The sequence below is a fragment of the Nomascus leucogenys genome, chromosome 4, assembly GCF_006542625.1.
Source record: "Nomascus leucogenys isolate Asia chromosome 4, Asia_NLE_v1, whole genome shotgun sequence".
NCBI classification, from domain to species: Eukaryota; Metazoa; Chordata; class Mammalia; order Primates; family Hylobatidae; genus Nomascus; species Nomascus leucogenys.
In genome coordinates, this window is record NC_044384.1 from 82,830,366 (window position 1) to 82,851,044 (window position 20,679).

General features: G+C 38.0%; 1 protein-coding gene across 1 annotated transcript in view; it reads right to left on the reverse strand.

Moving 5' to 3' along the window:
• SLC22A25 (solute carrier family 22 member 25) overlaps positions 1–8,972 on the reverse strand; it is a 68,949-nt gene extending 59,977 nt beyond the window's left edge. Inside the window, exons 1-2 of the mRNA XM_003274121.3 lie at positions 8,571–8,972; positions 7,781–7,884 (exon numbers count right to left, since the gene is read on the reverse strand). Coding sequence (XP_003274169.2) covers positions 7,781–7,884; positions 8,571–8,972 — 506 coding nt within the window. The remainder of the gene's footprint in view (positions 1–7,780; positions 7,885–8,570) is intronic.
• Positions 8,973–20,679: the final 11,707 nt, after the last annotated feature.

Consider the following 20,679-nt stretch of genomic DNA (forward strand, 5'->3'; position numbering starts at 1 on the left):
AATCTTATTCATTCTTTCCATTTTTTTGTGTGCCCATTAACCATGCCCACTTTCCCCCTGACACAGCCACTACTACCCTTCCCAGTCTCTGGTAATTATCATTCTACTCTCTATGTCCATGAATTTAATTGTTTTAGTTTTTAGATCTACAGATAAGTGAGAACACGTGAAGTTTGTCTTTCTTTGCCTGGCTTATTTCACTCAACTTAATGATCTGCAGTTCCATTCATGTTGTTGCAAATGACAAGATCTCATTCTTTTTTATGGCTGAATAATACCCTGCTTTGTATATGTACCATATTTTCTTTATCCATTCATCTGTTGATGGACACTTAGGTTGCTTCCAAATCTTGGCTATTGTGAATAGTTCTGCAATAAACATGGAGAGCAGATATCCTTTCCTTTTGATATACTGATTTCCTTTTTGGGTATATACCTAGCCATGGGATTGCTGGATAATATACAGCTCTGTGTTTAACTTTTTGAGGAACCTCCAAATTGTTTTCCATGGGAGTTGTACTAAGTTATATTCCCACCAACAGTGCATGAGGGTTCCGTTTTCTCCACATCCTCACCAGCATTTATTATTGCCTGCCTTTTGGATACAAGCGATTTTAACTGGGGTGAGATGATATCTCATTGTAGTTTTGATTTGCATTTTTTCTGATGACCAATGATGTTGAGCACATTTTCATATACCTGTTTGTTTTTTGTGTGTCTTCTTTTGAGAAATGTCTCTTCAGATATTTCACCCATTTAAAAATTAAATTGTTAGATTTTTTTCCTACAGAGTTGTGGATCTGTAGGTCTAAAAACACACTCCTTGTATATTCTGGTTATTAATCCCTTTATCAGATGGGTAATTTGCAAAATTCCTCCCATTCTGTGGGTTGTCTCTTCCATTTGTGGATTGTTTCCTTTGTTGTACAGAAGTTTTTTTAACTTGATGTGATCCAATTTCTCCATTTTTGCTTCGTTTGCCTGTGCTTGTGGCATATTACCGAAGAAATCTTTACCCAGTCCAATGTCCTGGGGAGTTTACCCAATGTTTTCTTGCATTAGTTTCATAGTTTGAGGTCTTAGATTTAAATTTTTAATTCATTTTCATTTAATTTTTATATATGGCAAAAGATAGGGGTCTAATTTTATTCTTTTGCATGTGGATATCCAGTTTCCCAGCACTGCTTATTAAAGAGACTGTCCTTTTCCCCAATGTATGTTTTTGGCACCTTTGTTGATGATGAGTTCACTGTAGATGTATGAATTTTTTTCTGGATTCTCCATTCTGTCCCATTGGTCTATGCGTGTGTTTTTATGCCAGTACATCTTGTTTTGGTTACTATAGCTCTGTAGTATAATTGGAAGTCAGGTAATATGATTCTTCCAGTTTTGTTCTTTTTGCTCATGATAGCTTTGGCTATTCTGGGTCTTTTATGGTTTCATATATAGTTTAGAATTGTGTTTTCTATATCTGAGAATAATGTAATTGGTATTTTGATAGAGATTGCATTGAATCTGTGATTGCATTGGGTAGTATGGACATTTTAACAATATTGATTATTCAAATCCATCAACATGAATATCTTTCCATTTTTGGTGTCCTGTTCAATTTATTTCGCCAACATTTTAGAGTTTTCATTGTAGGGATCTTTCACTTCTTAGGTTAATTTCTAGGTAATTAATTTTATTTGTCACTATTGTAAATGGGGTTACTTTCTTGATTTGTTTTCCAGGTTGTTCACTGTTGGCATATAGAAATGCTACTGATTTTTGTATGTTGATTTTTTATCCTGCAACTTTACAGAATTTGGGTATCAATTTGAATAGTTTCTTGGTGGAGTCTTTATGTTTTTCCAAATAGAAGATCGTATAGTCTGCAAACAAGGATAATTTGACTTCTTCCTTTCCAATTGGGTGCTATTGATATTTTTCTCTTGTATGATTGCTCTAGTTAGGACTTCCTGTACTATGTTAAATGGCAATGGTGAATGTGGGCATCCTTGTTGTGTTTCAGATCTTAGAGAAAAGGCCGTCAATTTTTTCCCCATTTCATATGATACTAGCTATGAGTCTGTCACATATGGCTTTTATTATGTTGAAGTATGTTCCTTCTATACCCAGTTTTTTTTGAGAGTTTTTTTTTTTATCATGAAGCAATGTTTAATTTTATCAAATGTTTATTCAATATTGAGATGATCATCTGGTTTCTGTCCTTCATTCTATTGATAGAATGTATCACATCAATTGATTTTGTATTTTGAACCATCTTTGCATCCGTGGTTCAAAATCCCACTTGGTCATCATGAAAAATCTTTTTAATGTGTTGCTGAATTCAATTTGCTGGTACTTTGTGGAGAATTTTTTCATCAATGTTCTTTAGGGATATTGGCCTGTAGTTTTCTTTTTTTGAAGTGTCTTTGTCTGGTTTTGGTATCTGTGTAATACTAACCTTGTATTATGAGTTTAATATATTTCCTCTGTTTCTATTTTTTGGAATAGTTTGATTGGGGTTCATATGAGTTCTCTAAATGCTTGGTAGAATTCAGCAGTGAAGTCATCAGGTCCCAGGCTTTTCCTTACCTGGAGACTTTTTATTACAGCTTCAGTCTCATTACTTTTTATTGGTCTGTTCTGGTTTTGGATTTCTTTAGGGTTCAATCTTGGTAGGTTGTATGTATCTAGGAATTTACCCATTTCTTCTATATTTTCCAATTTATTGGCACACAATTGCTAATAGTAGCCTCTAATGACCCTTTGAATTTCTGTGGTATCAGTTGTAATGTCTCTTGTTTCCATCTCTGATTTTATTTATATAGGGTTTCTCTCTTTTTTCTTAGTCTAGCTAAAGGTTTGCCAATTTTGTTTATCTTTCCAGAAAACCAAGTTTTGTTTTGTTGATGTTTTGTATTCTTTTCTTCATTTTAAATTCCTTTATTATTGCCCTGATCTTTATTTCTTTTCTTCTGCTAATTTTTTATTTAATATGCTCTTGCTTTTCTAGTTCTTTAAGATGCATCATTATGTTGTTTGTTTGAAATTTATTTTTTCCTTTTTGATGTAGGCACTTATAGCTCTAAGCTTCCCTGTTGGTACTGCTTTTGCTGTATTCCATTGATTTTGGTATATTGTGTTTCCATTATCATTTGTTTCAATATATTTCTCAATTTCCTTCTTAATCTATTCATACCCATTAGTCATTCAGGAGCATACTCTTTAATTTTTATGTATTTGTATAGTTTCCAGAATCCGTCTTATTGATTTCTGTTATTCCAGTGTGATCAGAAAAGATACCTGAAATTATTTCAGGTTAAGTCCAATGTTTGTTTGTTGATTTTCTGTCTGGAAGATCTGTTCAATATTGAAAGTGGGGTGTTGAAATCTCCAGCTATTATTATATTGGGGTCTATCTCTCTCTTTGATATGTAATATTTTCTTTATATATCTGAGTGCACCAATGTTGTGTGTATATATTTAAAATTTTTATATCCTCTTGCTGAATTGACCCCTTTATTGTCTCTTTTTACTTTTTTTGTCTTGTAATCTATTTTGTCTGATATAAGCATAGCTAATCTTGCTCTTTTTTGGTTTTCATTAGCATGGAATATCTTTTTCCACCCCTTTATTTTCAGTCTATGTGTGTATAGATAAGATGCGTTTCTTGTAGGCAACAGATCATTGTTTTTGTTTTTAATATTCAGCCTTTCTATGTCTTTTGATTGCAGAGATTAGTCCATTTACATTCAATAATATTATTGATAAGTAAGGACTTACTCCTGCCATTGTGTTATTTATTTTCTTGTTGTTTTGTGGTCTTCTCTTTCTTCCTTTTTTCCTTCCTGTCTTCCTTTTAGTGAAGATGATTTTCTCTGGTGATATGTTTTGGTTTCTTGCTTTTTATTTTTTGTGTATGCATTGTATGTTTTTAGATTTGAGGTTACCATGAGGCCTGCAATTAATATCTTATAACTCATTATTTTAAACTGATAGTTAATAGAGATTGCATAAACATGAAAAACAAATAGGCAAAAAGAAAACTAATACAACTGCATACTTTACCTTAATCTCTCTGCTTTTTAACCTTTGTTTCTGTTTATATTTTATTGTACTATCTATGTCTTGAAAAGTTGTTTTAGGCTGGGCGTGGTGGCTCATGCCTGTAATCGCAGCACGTGGGGAGGCAGAGGTGGGTGGATCTTGAGGTCAGGAGATCGAGACCATCCTGGCTAACATGGTGAAACCCTGTCTCTACTAAAAATACAAAAAATTAGCCGGGCATGGTGGTGGGTTTCTGTAGTCCCAGCTACTCGGGAGGCTGAGGCAGGAGAATGGCATGAACCCGGGAGGCAGAGCTTGCAGTGAGCCGAGATTGTGCCACTGCACTCCAGCCTGGTGACAGAGCGAGACTCCATCTCAAAATAAATAAATAAATAAATAAAAATAAAATCAAATAAAAAAAGAAAAGTTGTTTTAGTTAGTTTATATGCCACAATTACAGTGTCATAATATCCTGTGATTTTCTGTGTACTTACTACTAGCAGGGAGTTTTATACATTCAGATAATTTCTTATGGCTCATTACTGTTCTTTACTTTCAGATTGAATAATTTCCTTTAGCATTTCTTGTAGGACAGGTGTGGTGTTGATGAAACCGCTCAGCCTTTGTTTGTCTGGGAAAGTCTTTATTTCTCATTCATATTTGAAGGATATTTTTGCCAAATGTACTATTAAAGGTTAAAAGTTTTTTTTTTTTCTTCTTCAGCACTTTAAGTATGTCATGCCACTCTGTCCTGGCCTGTAAGTTTTGCATGGAAAAGTCTGCTGCCAGACATATTGGGTCTCCATTGGATGTTATTTATTTCTTTTCTCTTGTGTGTTTAGGATTCTTTATTTATCCTTGACCTAGGGAGTTTGATTGTTAATACCTTGAGGTAGTCTTCTTTGGGTTAAATCTGCTTGATATCCTGTGATTTTCTTGTACTTGAATATTGATATCTTTCTCTGTATTTGTGAAGTTCTCTCTTAATAGCTCTTTGAATAAACTGTCTACCTTTGTCTCTCTCTCCCTCTTCTTGAAGGCCAATAACTCTTAGATTTATCCTTTTGAGATGATTGTCTAGATGTTGTGGGAGTGCTTCATTCTTTTTAATTCTTTTTACTTTTGTCTCCTCTGACTGTGTGTTTTTAAATAGCCTGTTTTCAAGCTCACTAATTCTTTCTTCTGCTTGATCAATTCTGCTCTTAAGAGATTCTGATGCATTCTTCCATATGTCAATTGCATTTCTTCAACTCCAGAATTTCTGATTCTTGATTCTTTTTAATTATTTCAATGTGTTTGGTAAATTAATCTAATAGGATTCTGAATTCCTTTGCTGTGTTATCTTGGATTTCTTCATTTTTCCTCAATACCATTATTTTGAATTTTCTATCTGAAAGGTCACATATCTGTCTCTCCAATATTGGTCCCTGGTACCTTATTTAGTTTGTTTAGTGAAGTCATGATTTCCTAGATGGTCTTGATGTTTGTGGATGCTTTTTGGTGCCTGGGCATTGAAACGTTAGATATTTATTGTGGTTTTCAATCTGGGCTTTGCTCATACTCGTCCTTCTTGGGTAGGCTTTTCAGGTATTCAAAGGGGCTTGAGTGTTGTGATCTAAGTTTTTGATCATTGCAACCACATCTGCATTAGGGGGCCTCCAAACGTAGTAATGCTGTAGTTCTTGCAGACTGCCTTGGTGGTCTTGGATAAGATCTGGAAAAATTATTTGGACCAGCAGGCAGAGACTCTTGTTTTTTTTTCTTTATTTTCTCCCAAACAAATGGAGTCTTTCTCTCTGTTCTGAGCTGCTTGTAGCTAGCGATGGGATGACAAAAACTCCCTGAGGCCACTACCACTAGGACTGTCCTGGGTCAGACCTGAAGACAGCATAGCACTGGGTCTTGGTCAAGGCCCAAGGTAAGCGTTTCCTTGTTACCACCTATATTTGCTAAAGGTCCTAGGGTTCTACAATCAGGAGGTGGTGAAACCAGCCAACCTTGTGCCCTTCCTTTCAGGGTGGCAAGTTCCCCTGGGCCCCAGGCAAATCCAGAGATGCTGTACAGGAGCCAGGGCTTGGAGTTGGAAACCTTATAAATCTACCCATAATTCTATTCTACTGCAGCTAAGCTGCCACTAAAACCACAAGACAAAATCCTTTCCACTCTTCTCTCCCCTTTCCACCAGAAGAGGAATTTCTCTGTGTCTAGTACCACCACAGGCCCATGTGGAATACTTCCAGGGTGAATATTAACTTATGGCCCAGGGCTCTTTGGTCAGCTTGTGGTGAATGCTGCCAGGCCTAGGACTCACCTTTTAGGGCAGTGGGCTCCCATCTGGCCCAGAGTAGGTCTAGAAATGCTGCCCAAGAGCTAAGACCTAGAATTGGGAAACCCAAAGGCCTACTTGGTGGTCTTCCCTGCTGCGGCTGAGCTGGTACCTAAGGTGAAAGACAAAGTCCCCTTTATTCTTCCCTCTCCTTTTCTCAAGCAGAAGAAGTCTCTCCTTGTAGCCACCACAGATGTGAATATGCTGGGCCACACTTGAAGTCAGCATATCTCGGAGTCTCACCCAAGGTCAATGACATGTATTACCTGGTTACCACTGCTGATTATTCAGGAGCCAAGGGATATTTAGTTAGCAAGTGCTATTTCCTGCCAGGACTGGGCCCTTCTCTTTAAGGCAGCAGATTCTCTTCTGGCTCAGGGTGTGTCTAGAAATGTCATCCAGGAGTTAGGTCCTGGAATGAAGGGATCATGACTCTGCCCAGTGCCCTTTCCTACTGTGGCTGAGCTGGTATCCAAGTTGTGAAACAAAGTCATCTTTACTCTTCCCTCTCCTCTCCTCAAATGGAATGAAGGAGTCTCTTTTAGAGTTGCAAGGTGCATTGTCTGTGGTTGGGGAGGGAGTGATGTAAGCACTCCATTAGCCACCCAAGCTGTTTTCTCATTAGATCCTGTGCTCCCCATGTCCACTAGCTCTTAGCCCAGCCCAGCACTAGAACTTGCCTAGGAGTTGCAGTCCTCGTGGCCTAGACAGTCTTTCAAGTTTGTTTAGGACCAGAGCACTTTAGCCTGTGATGGCAAGGCTTACCAAAACTCATATTCTGAACACTGGGATGGGTGATTCACTTCTGTGGCTATGGCTGGTCTAAATGCTTCCTTCATGAGTGCTGGCTGAGTTCTGCCCTGTGTTGGCAGCACTGAGTCCCAATGCAAAGTCCCATAATTGCTGTGCTCTTCCTCCCCCAAGTGCACAGATTCTCTGTGCCACATGGCCAGTGCTGGGGGACAGAGATGGGGTGTCGTCAGCAATTCAAGACTGTCTTTCCTATCCCCTTCAATGAAGTTAAAATCAGGTACTATGATCGTTCACTTGATTTTTGGTTCTTATGAGGGTGCATTTTTGTGTAGATAGTTTTCAAATTTGGTATTCCTGTGGGGAGGACAATCAGTGGAAGCTTCTATTCTGTCATCTTGCTCTGCCTCCCCTGGGATTTATCCAAACCCTATTTTGAAACACCCCCAGGTCAGATGGAGATGAAATTTCTGTGTACTGTGCACAGCACACACATTTTAAAAAATAGCACTCACCACACTCACTACAATTTTCCTTTTGTGTCTACAGATCCCTGGGGACCACGGGAGCAACAGGATAGTGTAATTTCCAAAAATATTTCTAGATGAAAAATGTTTCATGAATTGATGAAAATACCCTTAAAGAGAGCTATGCTCCATAGATACTCACCTGTCTGACAAATGGCCATATAGGTTGCCTCCCATCATCATTCCAGCCATGAATAGAAATTTAGCTACTGAATTCAGTGATTGAGATTCACATACCAGATCCCACTGGAAGAAAAGGAAACCCTCATATCAATGCTTATAGCCCCTCAGTGCAACCTGATCAAAATGTCTTAAAATAGCCTGCAAGCTTCATTCTATCTTCCTCCCTAGCTTCCCTTTTCTGCATTACCTGATATTCACTATTCAGGTCTCAACTTGAATACAACTTTCTCTTGAAAGCTATTCCTAAACTTTTAGGTATTATTAGTGCCCAGTTTTATTCCATACTAAATGGCTCTCAACCTTGGCCACACAGTGAAATCATCTGAGAACTTTTAAATATTTTTGGATGCCTAAATTTCACCCCTAGACTTTCTCATATGACTGTTGTGGGATACAGTCTGGACATGGAGGTTTTCAGTAATTTCCCAGAGGTTTATAATTTTCAACCACAGGCTGAGCATTCCTGACTTAGCAGAACATTTTTTAACACATTATTCATAAATGCTTGCTTAAATTTTGGTTTTACCAAGAATAAAAGCACTATGATAGCAGGGTCACATCTACCTTTGAATTCATTAGACTCATTAAATGTGCAGGTATCTGGCATTCAATAGAGAAGCAATTAATGTTTGCTGAAGGAATGAAGAATAAGCACCTACATGTGACTAAAGGCTGGAGGCACGATCATTTCTTGTGTTATTCTAAACACCCAGGTCATGTACGCAAGAGAGGAAAGTGAAGCTTCTTACCTTAGTCACAATGGTGGAACGGAAGGAGCTTTGGTCATATACCCAGCCATCCACACAGGGCTCTGTATCTGGCTCACTCGTGTTGGGGAAGGTCCCATTCAGATGAAGGAGCTCCCATTGGAGATGGACAAAGCGACGACACTTCTCTGGCCTCAGATTTGAGTTGAATGGGATGGAGATTCTCAGGAGGGCATCCTGGCTGAGGGTCCCAGGGTCATTGTCAGGGATAGTGTCATTGTCCAGTATATGAACCCAGCAGCGATGATCAGGTATGAATGCAGCGAAGTTCTCCAGCCGAGTTTGATGGTATACTATGATGTTGAACATTATAAGGAAAACCATCTGAAGGATCTGGAATCTCCCCAGGCCTCCAACTTGATCCAGAAGGTCCTGAAAGGCCATTGAGGCTGGACAAGTGATCCCCAAGAGGAGACAAAATGACTGTATCCAGATAAGTTCAAAGAGAAAATATTTCCTTTCCTTAAATCACACTAAGTGTGTGTGTTGATCCTGAGCCCACTCTCTTCTTAATGGGCCCTCTCTCCCCTCTGCAGCAAGGTCATGGAAGCAATTTCCTCAAGTCGTTTTGGGGTCAGGTAGGTATCTGTTTTCTTTAGGGTCACATAAGAAATAATTGGCTCGGATACTTCCAACCATTTTCAATGAAATGTGTTTAAACATTAGACATCTACTTATTGATGTCTTTAGTAGTTCCCCAATAGCAGCATTGAACTTTGGTCTGCACATTTTTTTTTTTTGTAAACAAACTAAAATAAACCTGCTACTTGGTATGCGGTCTTTCCAGAAAGTGTAATCTGTGGGACTCAAAGGCAAAGTGCTTTTTCTTTTCTCTGTGAAAAGAACAGAAAGCAAATGTCTTTCTTGTTAAGTACCAATTTTTGATTAAGAGTTAATAAACACAATCTGAGTTGAATTAAATGAGTAATATGGTGCAATCCTTCCATTTTGTTGACTGATGTTCTGCTTCATGCCAAATCATACCACAGACTCACACTGGAAATAAATTACTTCAAATGTGGGGAGCGTGGGTAGTGATAAGAACCAGAGGAGTAAGCCAGTGCTAAGCTCATATGGAGGTTTACTTTTACTGGCTTATTGATTCTTTCAGATATTATTTGTGAGGACATTTTCTGTGTCAGTATCTTGAATAATGTGTACAACAAGGTTCAAAAATCTTATAGTTCAGTGAGTAAGACAGAGTACATAAACAATTGTAATCTGATATTGTAAATGTTATGTGAGACGCACAATGTGCTATGGAAGAATTGTAGACAAAATATAGGAGAAAATTGCACCTTGATTAGGACTAAAAGTTCTATTAAAATGTATACCTCATTGAGGTGTAATTCATTTACCATACAGTTCACCCTTTTTAAAAAAATTTTATTCATTTATTTATTTTTATTATACTTTAAGTTCTAGGGTACATGTGCACAACGTGCAGGTTTGTTACATATGTATACATGTGCCATGTTGGTGTGCTGCACCCATTAACACGTTATTTACATTAGGTATATCTCCTAATGCTTTCCCTTCCTCCTCCCCCAACCCCAAGACAGGCCCCAGTGTGTGATGTTCCCCTGCCTGTGTCCAAGTGTTCTCATTGTTCAATTCCTACCTATGAGTGAGAACACGTGGTGTTTGGTTTTTTATCCTTGAGATAGTTGGTTGAGAATGATGGTTTCCAGCTTCATCCATGTCTCTACAAAGGACATGAACTCATCATTTTTTATGGCTGCATAGTATTCCGTGGTGTATATGTGCCACATTTTTTTAATCCAGTCTATCATTGATGGACATCTGGGTTGGTTCCAAGCCTTTGCTATTGTGAATAGTGCCGCAATAAACATATGTGTGCATGTGTCTTTATAGCAGCATGATTTATAATCCTTTGGGTATATACTCAATAATGGGATGGCTGGGTCAAATTGTATTTCTAGTTCTAGATCCTTGAGGAATCGCCACACTGTCTTCCACAATGGTTGAACTAGTTTACAGTCCTACCAACAGTGTAAAAGTGTTCCTATTTCTCCACATCCTCTCCAGCACCTGTTGTTTCCTGACTTTTTAATGATCGCCATTCTAACTGGTGTGAGATAGTATCTCATTGTAGTTTTGATTTGCATTTCTCTGATGGCCAGTGATGATGAGCATTTTTTCATGTGTCTTTTGGCTGCATAAATGTCTTCTTTTGGGAAGTGTCTGTTCATATCCTTAGCCCACTTTTTGGTGGGGTTGTTTTTTTCTTGTAAATTTGTTTGAGTTCTTTGTAGATTCTGGATATTAGCTGTTTGTCAGGTGAGCAGATTGCAAAAGTTTTCTCCCATTCTGTAGGTTGCCTGTTCACTCTGATGGTAGTTTCTTTTGCTGTGCAGAAGCTCTTTAGTTTAATTAGATCCCATTGGTCAATTTTGGCTTTTGTTGTTTTAGACATGAAGTCCTTGCCCATGCCTATGTCCTGAATGGTATTGCCTAGGTTTTCTTCTAGGGTTTTTATGGTTTTAGGTCTAACATTTAAGTCTTTAATCCATCTTGAATTAATTTTTGTATAAGGTGGGAGGAAGGGATCCAGTTTCAGCTTTCTACATATGGCTAGCCAGTTTTCCCAGCACCATTTATTAAATAGGGAATCCTTTTCCCATTTCTTGTTTTTGTCAGATTTGTCAAAGATCAGATGGTTGTAGATGTGTGGTATTATTTCTGAGGGCTCTGTTCTGTTCCATTGGTCTATATCTCTGTTTTGGTACCAGTACCATGCTGTTTGGGTTACTGTAGCCTTGTAGTATAGTCTGAAGTCAGGTAGCATGATTCCTCCAGCAAAAATCCTCAATAAAATACTGGCAAACTGAATCCAGCAGCACATCAAAAAGCTTATCCACTATGATCAAGTGGGCTTCATCCCTGGAATGCAAGGCTGGTTCAACATACACAAATCAATAAATGTAATCCAGCACATAAACAGAACCAAAGACAAAAACCACATGATTATCTCAATAGATGCAGTTCACCCTTTTAAAGTATACAATTGTGTTTCAGTCATTCAAAGAGTTGTGTAACCATCACCACTATCTCATTACAAAACATTTTCATCACCACATTGGAAACCACATCCATAGCAGTAATTCTGTATTTCTTATTTGCCCGCTGCCCTTGGCAACCACAAATTCACTTTCTGTTTCTATGGATTTGCCTATTGTGGACATTTGATTTATAAATTGAATCATAAAATACTTGACTCTTTATATCTGGCATGTTTCGCTTAATGTAATGTTTCAACTTTCATCTACATGGTAGCATATATCAGTCCTTCAATCCTTTTCCTGGCTAAATAATTCTCTATTGTATGGATATAATATATTTAGGCTTATCTATTCACATCTGGTAACATTTGGGTTGGTTCCCGCTTTTTGGCTATTATGTCAGTGTTTCTATGAACATTTAAGAATCACATAATTCAGAATAAAAACATACTCCTAAGTCTTATTGTAAGAGTTTACATTTAGGCCTATGAATCACTTTTAGTTCCTTTATCTATTTTCATGGTGTGATGTAGGTATACAAATTCATTTTCACTTGATATCCATTTGTTTCAGCAATATTTTTTTAAAAAGGCTTTTTTCCTTTTTCTTAGCCTCTTGTGGAAAATCAATTAATCATAAATGTTATGGTTTAGTTCTTAGACTTCAATTCTATTCATATATATATATATATATGTATATATACACACATATAATCTGTCCTTAGACCAGAATATACACAGTCTTGATTGCCTTAGCTTTGTAAGAAGTGTTGAAATTGATAAGACTTTGTATATCCCATTTGGTCTTTATTTTCATGGTTTTCTGTCTATTTCATAATTGTTGAATATCCATATTAATACAAAAAACAATTTGTCAAGTTTTGCAGAAATGCCTGTTGGTATTTTAAGAGGAGTAGTTTTATCTGTAGGTAAACTGATGTGTGTTGTCATCTTAACAATATTAGGCCTTTAAAACAAGCTCATGAGATATTTCTTTAATTTTTTAGATTTTTTATTTCTTTCAACAATGTTTTGTAGTTTTCAGTGCATAGGTCATGCACTCCTTTATGAAATATTTTCTTTTTTCCTTCTTTCCTTCCTCCCTCCCTCCCTCCTCCCCCTTTCTCCCTCCTTCCCCCTTCCTTTCTTTCTTCCTTCCCTAGTTGTATCTCTATGCAAGCAATGATAGCTGTGGCAGTTTTGCAGAACAAAAAAGGGAGACATGTTTGTGGAAGGGCTGAGGCAGGGCTCACTTGTCTGACATAATGTAAAAGAGTCTTGGAACATGTCCTGGGTCCAGGGCCTAAAACCCCTCGTGGCCTATGGAACACCAAGCTCTATGCCAAAGGGTAGAAGGCTGCCCTGCCACACTACAATCTAAGCCCAGGGCATAAAACTCCTTGTGGCTTGGAGAGAACCCAGGGCTCAGGGCATAAAACCCTTGTAGCCTCTGGAATGTGTCCAGACTCGCTGGCCCCTTGCTCCTTGCTCTCCCAAGATCATAAACTGATTGTATCTTGAATTAGAAGAACCTGTTCTCCCTTATCTCAAGTAGCAGAGCATATGCTAAACCGTCACAGCTACGCTTGATGCACCGCTACCTGTCTATCCCCACGTCTGCACGTCCTCACCACCTGCTTCTTTGTTTGACTACCAATAAATAGTGTGGGCTCCCAGAGCTCGGGGACTTCATAGCCTCCATACTGTTGTTGGCCCTCTGGACCCACCCTGTGCACTCTTGTCTTGTCTCATTCCTTTGACTCTGCCGGGCTTTGTAGCCCCCACGACCTGGTGTTGGGTCTGATCACCCAACACACAGGTCTTGCACTCCCTTATGAAATGTTTTCTTTTCCCCTTCTTTTTTCCCTTCTTCCCTCCCTTCCTTTTTTCCTTCCCTCCCTTCCTCCCTCCTCCCTTCCCTCCCTCCTTCATGCCCTCCTTTCTTTCTTTCTTTCTTTCTTTCTTTCTTTCTTTCTTTCTTTCTTTCTTTCTTTCTTTCTTCTCTTTCTTTCTTCTTTCTTTCCTTTCTTTCTTTCTTTCCTTCCTTCTTCTTTCTTCTTTCTTCCCTTTCTCCTCTTTCTTTCTTTTTCTTTTCTTTCTCCCTCTTCTCCCCTCCTCTCTCCTTTCCTTTCCTTTCTTTTCTTTTCTTATTTCTTTCTTTTTGAGACAGAGCCTCACTCTGTTGTCCAGGCTATAGTGCAGTGGAGCAATCTCAGCTAAATGCAACCTCAATCTCCCGGGTTCAAGTGATTCTCCTGCTTCAGCCACTCAAGTAGCTGGGATTACAGGCATGTGCTGCCATGCTGGCCATGCTGGTCTTGAACTCCTGGCCTTAAGTGATCTACCTGCATTGGCCTCCCAGTGTTGGGATTACAGGTGTGAACCATTGTGCCCTGCCTTATTAAATATTTTCTAAGTGATTTATTCTTTCTGATGCTCTTGGATATGTAACTATTTCTTCCATTTTATTTTGGATTGTTTATCATTAGTGTATAAAAACAATTTTTCTTATTTATATGGTATTGAGCAATGTTGATTAACTCATTTATAGTTCTAACAGGCTTTAGTAAATCTTTAGGACTTTCTACATGCACATGCCATCTGTGAATAGATATAGTTTTATTTCTTCCTTTTCAATCACATAACTATTATTTCTTTTTCTTGCCTACTTTCCCTGGGTAGAATCTGCAGTTCAATTTTAAGTGGAAGTTGCAACAGTAGACATCCTTGTATCGTTCCTGAACTTTGGGGGAAGCATTCATTCTTTCAGCATTTACCATCATGATCTTTGTGTCAGTTTTATGTGTGCTACTTAGTTTTCTTCATTCTTTTTTTTCTGTTCATGTTTTAAAATCTGCATTGTTTTATTTTCACACTCACTGACTCTTTTATTCTGCCAATGCAAATTTACTGCTGAGAACCTTAATGAAGTTATACTTTAGTTATTTTGCTTTTTAACTTCCAAATGTTCATACAGTTTAAAAAATAATATCTACATCTTTATTGATATTTTCTCTTTGATGAGTCACTGTTATTTTGTCTTTCTTTTAGTTCTTAAACATGTTATTTGAACATATTTAAAAGAGGCTCTTTGAAGTCTTTGCTAAATGGATCTGGGAGAACTCTGTAACCATGAGAATGGTCTAATTTTAGATAATTGGATATTAATTAGATGCCTAATTTAGATATAACTATCTAAAATAATTAGATATCTAATTTTAGATAACTAGATAATTAGATATTTTCATCAATTCCTGAGAATCACCATTCTCATTAATAGTTAATTTTGATTGTCTCCACCTGAAAGCTGGTAACCACTAATGCAATTTCTGCCTTTATTGAGTTATCTCCAATTAAGGGAAATAAATCTTAGCACTTTTCCTTTAATTTTTTCTCGCAGGGAATTTGATATGGTTTGAATGTTTACATCCTCTAAGATGGATGGAATTTAATTGCCATCGTAACCGTATTCAGAGGTAGGACTTCCAAGAGGTGATTAGGCCACCAGGGCTCCACTCTAATGGGTGGGACTGGTGGCCATTATAAAAGGGTGAGTTCAGTCCCCCATTGCTCTTTTTTACTCCTTTTATCCTCTCTTTTTTCCTTCTATTCTTCTGCTATGTGATGAGATAGCAAGAAGGCCCTTGCTTGAAGCCAGTACCTTGATGTGGGACTTCCCAGCCTCCAGAGCTATGAGCCAACAAATTTCTGTTTATTATAAATTACCCAGTCTCAAGTATTCTGTTATAGCAGCACCAAACAGACTAAGACAGGATTTGTCCTTAATTTTAGAAAATTCTCAGCCTTAATTACGTCAAGTATTTATTTTGTTCTTTTCTTTCTTTCTTCTTTGATATTTCCATTACATGTATATTTTTAAATCTACCACAGTTCTTGGATGTTTTGTTTTATATTTCATTATATTATTCTCTGCATTTTGTTTCAGAGTTTTCTTTTGAAATATTTTCAAGCTCACTAATTCTTTCCTGTTACTCCAGTCTATTGTTAAGCCGCTCAATGTTATTTATCACTTCGATTATAGTGGTTTTGATTTCTAGCACTTTTTAAAAATTCATTTTAAAGTTCTCATCTCTCTGGTTATATTACTCAATTGTTCTCACCTATTGTTCACTTTTTCCATTAGAGCAATTAGCATATTAATCATAGTTATTTTAAATTTCTGGTTGGTGATTCCAAAATTATTGCACTATTTGGGACTCTGATGCTTACACTGAATCTTCAGATTGTGTTTTTTCTTGCTTTTTACCATGATTTGTAGGGACTTAGATATGATATATTTGGTATTATTCCCTGGGATGTGATCTTCAGAAGATTTTTGTCTTTTTTTTTCTTTAGGTGAGGCAGAGAGTCTAGAGGGAGCTGGATTTGGCAAAATTTCTTCCCCTAGTTTAGGTAAGACTTTGGTACTATAGTGCCTCTTGTGGTCTGATCAAGATAAGGTTAGGTATTACATGTAATAATGAAAGGCATTGATAATAAAAGACATGAGTTGGGCAATTTCTGCCAGAAAGACAAGTCTCCATCTCTTCCTCTCTAAGGTGCACCTGACACATGGCATCAGGCATCTTGAAAGGAAAAGACATGTAAGTACTAGAGAGAAAGGTGGGCTGGGAGGCTGACATGCATGAAGCCCGGATTTTTACTTTTTAAATGAGTTTTTTCCTTGATTTTCACCTCCTTTTCCAGTAATATACACCAATAGCCTTGCCTCCTGCAGTAAATTGAACTGCTTTCAGCAGCAAATTTAATCACATCCCTGCCCTGTTTAAGCCTGCTTAGTTCTACAACATTTTAACATCTAAGACCCAATTGAGATATTACTACCTCCAAGTGGCTTTCAGTGGCTGCATCCCTGGAATCCAGGCTAGGTTTTCCTCCCTGGTATTCTTATTGTCCCTTGGAGGAGGAGCTGAACTGAGATCCAAACCAATCTGGAGAAGGAAGGAGGTATTGGCAGCATCTAGGATACTCACCAAGTCAGACACCCCGTAATGGTGTGTCTTGGAATTCCTAACCAAGAACAAGAGTATCCCCTTCAAACTATCCTCCCATTCTCCATCTGAGAAATCTCCTGAAATCTTCATGATTGAGAAGTCTCTCAAACCAAGATTCTTCCTACTAATTAGAGAGAGCCAACTGAGACTCCCAAAGGAGCCAAACTGAGATAGACACCCGCAATGGGGCCACACAAAAACCAAGACCCCACAAAGGAACCAAACCAATCAGGAGAAGGAAGGCGGCTTTGGCAGCACCTGGGATACTCACCAATCCAGACACCCCTTAATGGGGCTATAGCTACAGGCATTCCATGACCATGCTACAGACAGATACCCTATGATAGAGCTACAGTTACAGACAGCCTACCATGGAGCTATAGGCAGACACCCTGTGATAGGGCTACAGTTATGGGATATTTTCTCAGGACTGTTTCTCTATTTTAATTAAATTCATGCACATTTAATTAAATGTGTCAGCAGTGCCTGCCAGTAGAGAGAATACCAGAGTCAGCCCCAGTCTGAGAGAACTAGTTGGCTATTTGGGCTGGCCTCTGGATCCATTGCTGGAAGGGGGCTACACAAGGGCAATCCCAGATGAGCTTGAAGATTTGTAACTGCCCAGTGGGTTCACTTTGCCTGCTGCCTAGACAGAGCTGATTTATCAAGACAGTGGAGCTGCAATAGAGAAAGAGTAATTCACACACAGCTGGCTGTGCAGGAGACCAGAATTTTATTATTACTCAAATCAGTCTCCAAAATTACAAGTATTGATGCTATTCAGAAAAATATTTCTTAATGTACTATAGTTGGAAAACTCTGAAATTTGGTTGATATAACAGAAAACTGCAGAGTGTTCAGTAGAGAAATTTGTTTTGATCTTGCACAGTTACCTCATCACTCATAGTCACGTAAGTGTGCCATCATTGACTTTCTAAGGATTGGATCTCAGTGATCACAGTTAACCTCAGTGATACTCATGTAAGTGTGCTGTCATTGACTTTCTAAGGATTGAGTCTCAATGACACTCTTTTCTTATGGTTTGAATGGGGAATGCACTTTGGAACTAAAGTTTCTTCTACTGGGGCTGAAATACACAGAATAAAGAGATAAAGATTGAAAAAGGCTGAGCAAGTCACAATGGCATGGGAAGAAGAAATTGGACAGAGCAGAGATGAGAAGAGAGCAGGAGAGGATTTCTTTTTTTAAATTTTATTTTATTATTATTATGCTTTAAGTTTTAGGGTACATGTGCACAACGTGCAGGTTAGTTACATATGTATACATGTGCCATGTTGGTGTGCTGCACCAATTAACTCATCATTTAGCATTAGGTATATCTCCTAATGCTGTCCCTCCCCCCACCCCACAACAGTCCCCGGAGTGTGATGTTCCCCTTCCTGTGTCCATGTGTTCTCATTGTTCAATTCCCACCTATGACTGAGAACATGCGGTGTTTGGTTTTTTGTCCTTGCGATAGTTTACTGAGAATGATGTTTTCCAGTTTCATCCATGTCCCTACAAAGGACATTAACTCATCATTTTTTATGGCTGCATAGTATTCCATGGTGTATATGTGCCACATTTTCTTAATCCAGTCTATCGTTGTTGGACATTTGGGTTGGTTCCAAGTCTTTGCTATTGTGAATAGTGCTGCAATAAACATACATGTGCATGTGTCTTTATAGCAGCATGATTTATAGTCCTTTGGGTATATACCCAGTAATGGGATGGCTGGGTCAAATGGTATTTCTAGTTCTAGATCCCTGAGGAATCGCCACACTGACTTCCACAATGGTTGAACTAGTTTACAGTCCCACCAACAGTGTAAAAGTGTTCCTATTTCTCCACATCCTCTCCAGCACCTGTTGTTTCCTGACTTTTTAATGATGGCCATTCTAACTGATGTGAGATGGTATCTCATTGTGGTTTTGATTTGCATTTCTCTGATGGCCAGTGATGATGAGCATTTTTTCATGTGTCTGTTGGCTGCATAAATGTCTTCTTTTGAGAAGTGTCTGTTCATATCCTTTGCTCACTTTTTGATGGGTTTGTTTGTTTTTTCTCGTAAATTTGTTTGACTTCATTGTAGATTCTGGATATTAGCCCTTTGTCAGATGAGTAGGTTGTGAAAATTTTCTCCCATTTTGTAGGTTGCCTGTTCACTCTGATGGTAGTTTCTTTTGCTGTGCAGAAGCTCTTTAGTTTAATTAGATCCCATTTGTCGATTTTGGCTTTTTTTGCCATTGCTTTTGGTGTTTTAGACATGAAGTCCTTGCCCATGCCTATGTCCTGAATGGTATTGCCTAGGTTTTCTTCTAGGGTTTTTATGATTTTAGGTCTAACATGTAAGTCTTTAATCCATCTTGAATTAATTTTTGTATAAGGTGTAAGGAAGGGATCCAGTTTCAGTTTTCTACATATGGCTAGCCAGTTTTCCCAGCACCATTTATTAAATAGGGAATCCTTTCCCCATTGCTTGTTTTTGTCAGGTTTGTCAAAGATCAAATGGTTGTAGATATGTGGCATTATTTCTGAGGGCTCTGTTCTGTTCCATTGATCTATGTCTCTGTTGTGGTACCAGTACCATGCTGTTTTGGTTACTGTAGCCTTGTAGTATAGTTTGAAGTCAGGTAGCATGATGCCTCCAGCTTTGTTCTTTTGGCTTAGGATTGACTTGGCGATGCAGGCTCTTTTTTGGTTCCATACGAACTTTAAAGTAGTTTTTTCCAATTCTGTGAAGAAAGTCATTGGTAGCTTGATGGGGATGGCATTGAATCTGTAAATTACCTTGGGCAATATGGCCATTTTCACGATATTGATTCTTCCAACCCATGAGCATGGAATGTTCTTCCATTTGTTTGTATCCTCTTTGATTTCATTGAGCAGTGGTTTGTAGTTCTCCTTGAAGAGGTCCTTCACATCCCTTGTAAGTTGGATTCCTAGGTATTTTATTCTCTTTGAAGCAATTTTGAATGGGAGTTCACTCATGATTTGGCTCTCTGTTTGTCTGTTATTGGTGTATAAGAATGCTTGTGATTTTTGTACATTGATTTTGAATATGTAGAGTTGAGAGCAGAAGGAAGTTAAATACGGCCATAATCACATCAAAAAGTGAGAACTAATAGAATGCAATGACTTGGGAAGATGATGATTTATTATAACATGAAGAAGAGACTGCTCTATGGCTGGAAAAAGGGACCTGCCAGGGGATGACTGGAACAAATCAGACTTAGAAAGTGCACCAAAAAGAAAGAACCAAGGATGTACTGGAGATTTGGGAGGGGGGCACTTTCTCCCTAATTCTCATGTTTCCATGAGGAATGACTTTTAACTGATGACAATCCTGGCCCCTCCCTCTATAGCCCCAGCTGCCCAGGGAACACTTAGGTACTTGACTGCTGAGTGTAAGAGAATGCAATCGGCCTGCTCTAGTGCCCAGAATATCTTAGAAAAATATTGCATTCAGGTATACACATACATACACACACAGTGGGATATTATACAACCATAAAAAAGAAGAAAATCCTGCTATATGCTACAACATGGATGAGTCTTGAAGGCATAATACTAAATTAAATAAGCCAGTCACATAAGGATAAATTCTGCACCATTCTATTTATATGTGGTATTTAATACAGTCAAACTCATATAATTACAGAGTACACTTGTGGTTTCCAGAGGCTGGAGGAAGCAATAAATAGGAAATTGCTGTTCAGTGGGTATAGAGTTTCAGTGATACGGGATTGAAAAATTTTAGAGACCTTCTGTACAACACTGTACTTATAGTTAACAATATTGTATTGTGACTTAAAACTTCGTTAAGCTAGTAGATCTCATTTTAACTGATTTTGACCAGAATAAAACACTTAAAATATCTATTTCTTTTTCTTTCTCTTATTAATATAAAAACTCTGTGAAGCCTGAGACCCTGATTTATACTGTTATACATGATCAAGCTCTATGCCTAGCCTGGTATAGTTTTTCAATACAGTTTTATATGTGCATAATATGATAAATGGTTTACTTTAGGATCCACAGCAATATCTACCTT